This window comes from Charadrius vociferus, unplaced genomic scaffold, assembly GCF_000708025.1.
Source record: "Charadrius vociferus isolate BGI_N301 unplaced genomic scaffold, ASM70802v2 scaffold59, whole genome shotgun sequence".
Classification (NCBI taxonomy): domain Eukaryota; kingdom Metazoa; phylum Chordata; class Aves; order Charadriiformes; family Charadriidae; genus Charadrius; species Charadrius vociferus.
Genome location: NW_009661371.1, coordinates 2781657 through 2783300, shown reverse-complemented (window position 1 = coordinate 2783300; position 1644 = coordinate 2781657). Strand labels below are relative to the sequence as shown.

Sequence of the window (1644 nt, the reverse complement as noted above, 5' to 3'; positions counted from 1 at the left end):
GTCTCTTACCCTGTTAGAGACAGCCATAAACAAAATTGCTCCCTTTTACTTCCTTGGAGCTGTAGAGTTACCTACTTTCGATGCCAGTCGACTCCCCTCAAACCATACCACCTGCCTTGACTTTCCAGCTACTTCTCTTTCACCATTTATGAATAAAACTATGCATTAAAAATGCATGTGTCAAAATGGATTTATCCCTTTGTCCACAACATATTCATTTCTTCTCTAAAGTCAGACATCTTAGACATTGGTAGGTTGTGTGAAAGAGTCTCCGGGGAATTGAATCCTCTTTGCTTCTAGTTTCTTTCTGGCTTTGAAAGCTGCAGATACTTCAGGGTGGATGGAGTCCAACCGCTGTTCGCACTGGAAGGCCGTGAGGAAGGCCGTCCTGTAGTTGTTATTCATCCAGCCATAGAGAAGGGGGTTAGCAAACGTTGAGCACATGGCAATGACGTGAAACACTGTGTAGATCAGTTTGTACTCTTTCAGGTCTAACACCTGACTGTCAATGTCACTGACAAGCTGGAAGGTGTGAAACGGCAGCCAGCTGACAGCGAACACCACAACCACACACACCAGCATCTTGGTGGTTTTCCGCCGCCGGTGGTGGTAGTGGTCATTCCCCGCTCCAGGACTAACGTGGTTCTTGAGCTTGGTCCAAATACGAGCGTAGGCATAGGAGATGACTGCCAGAGGCAGCACGTACTGGATCAGGAGCATGGAGACGCTGTAGATGGTGCCATAGTTGAGCTGCCCCTCCCCCGGCCACTTCTCAGAGCAGACCACGATCTTGAAGTCAGGAATGATCTCAATCAACGAGTACTCACGGAAGATGGCCAGCGGACTTGCCAACAGGGCGCTGACTGCCCAGGCAACTCCTATAATCAGGAAGCTGATCCGCTTAGAGATTTTGCTTTCCAAGTGGTAGACGATGCAGCGATGACGATCCAAAGCAATCACAGTCAAAGTAACGGTAGACACGTGCACAGCAAGAGCCTGGGCATAAGGCACCAGGTGGCACAAGACAGGGCCCAGTTTCCATTCGCCCAAGAGCGTGTAAACCAAAGTGAAGGGCAGGCACAACGTATTCACCAGCAGGTCAGCCACAGCCAGGTTGGCAATGAAGAAGTTCGTCACTGTGCGCATGCTTTTGAACTTGATGATCACGTGGATGACGAGGGAGTTCCCGATCACCCCCAGCAGGATGATGGAACAGTAAGCAAAGATGAGGATTATCTGCACTTCCACTAGCGTTGTGCTGTCCTTCAGTTCTGGTTTAGGGTCCAGAGCCAATTCGTTGAGCGGCGTGGTGTATCTTGGCAAGTACAGCTTGGTGAACAGCTCCATTTTCATTGCATCTGTCTGGTTTTCTTCGCCTACTGCCTCCAGGGGCCCCATCCTTGCAGCAGCCTGGTCTAAGCAACAGAGCTGTCCCTGAAAACAAAACGGTACAAGAACATGTGGAGAAATCAGTCCACGGTGGCTAAGACAAGAAGTAACAAGCTAAAGCTACAGCTCTTTCCTCCTCTAACCCACGTTCTACATCTCAGGATTAAGAGAAGATCTGTCGTAATATATTTAAATTCTGTTGCCCTTACATTTGAAGCCCGATCCCGTAATATTATTCAGGCATGACTCCTGCTG

The 1644-nt window shown here is 49.0% G+C and overlaps 1 protein-coding gene across 1 annotated transcript; it reads right to left on the bottom strand.

Moving 5' to 3' along the window:
* Nucleotides 1-240: 240 nt before the first annotated feature.
* NPY2R (neuropeptide Y receptor Y2) lies at nt 241-1398 on the bottom strand. The gene has a single exon (XM_009893702.1). The coding sequence runs from the start codon at nt 1396-1398 to the stop codon at nt 241-243; it is 1158 nt and encodes a 385-aa protein (XP_009892004.1).
* Between the last annotated feature and the right edge of the window lie 246 nt (nt 1399-1644).

What these genes read in the sequence shown, in the direction of transcription:
- NPY2R (XM_009893702.1), bottom strand. Translation starts at nt 1,398, where the DNA reads ATGGGGCCCCTGGAGGCAGTAGGCGAAGAAAACCAGACAGATGCAATG.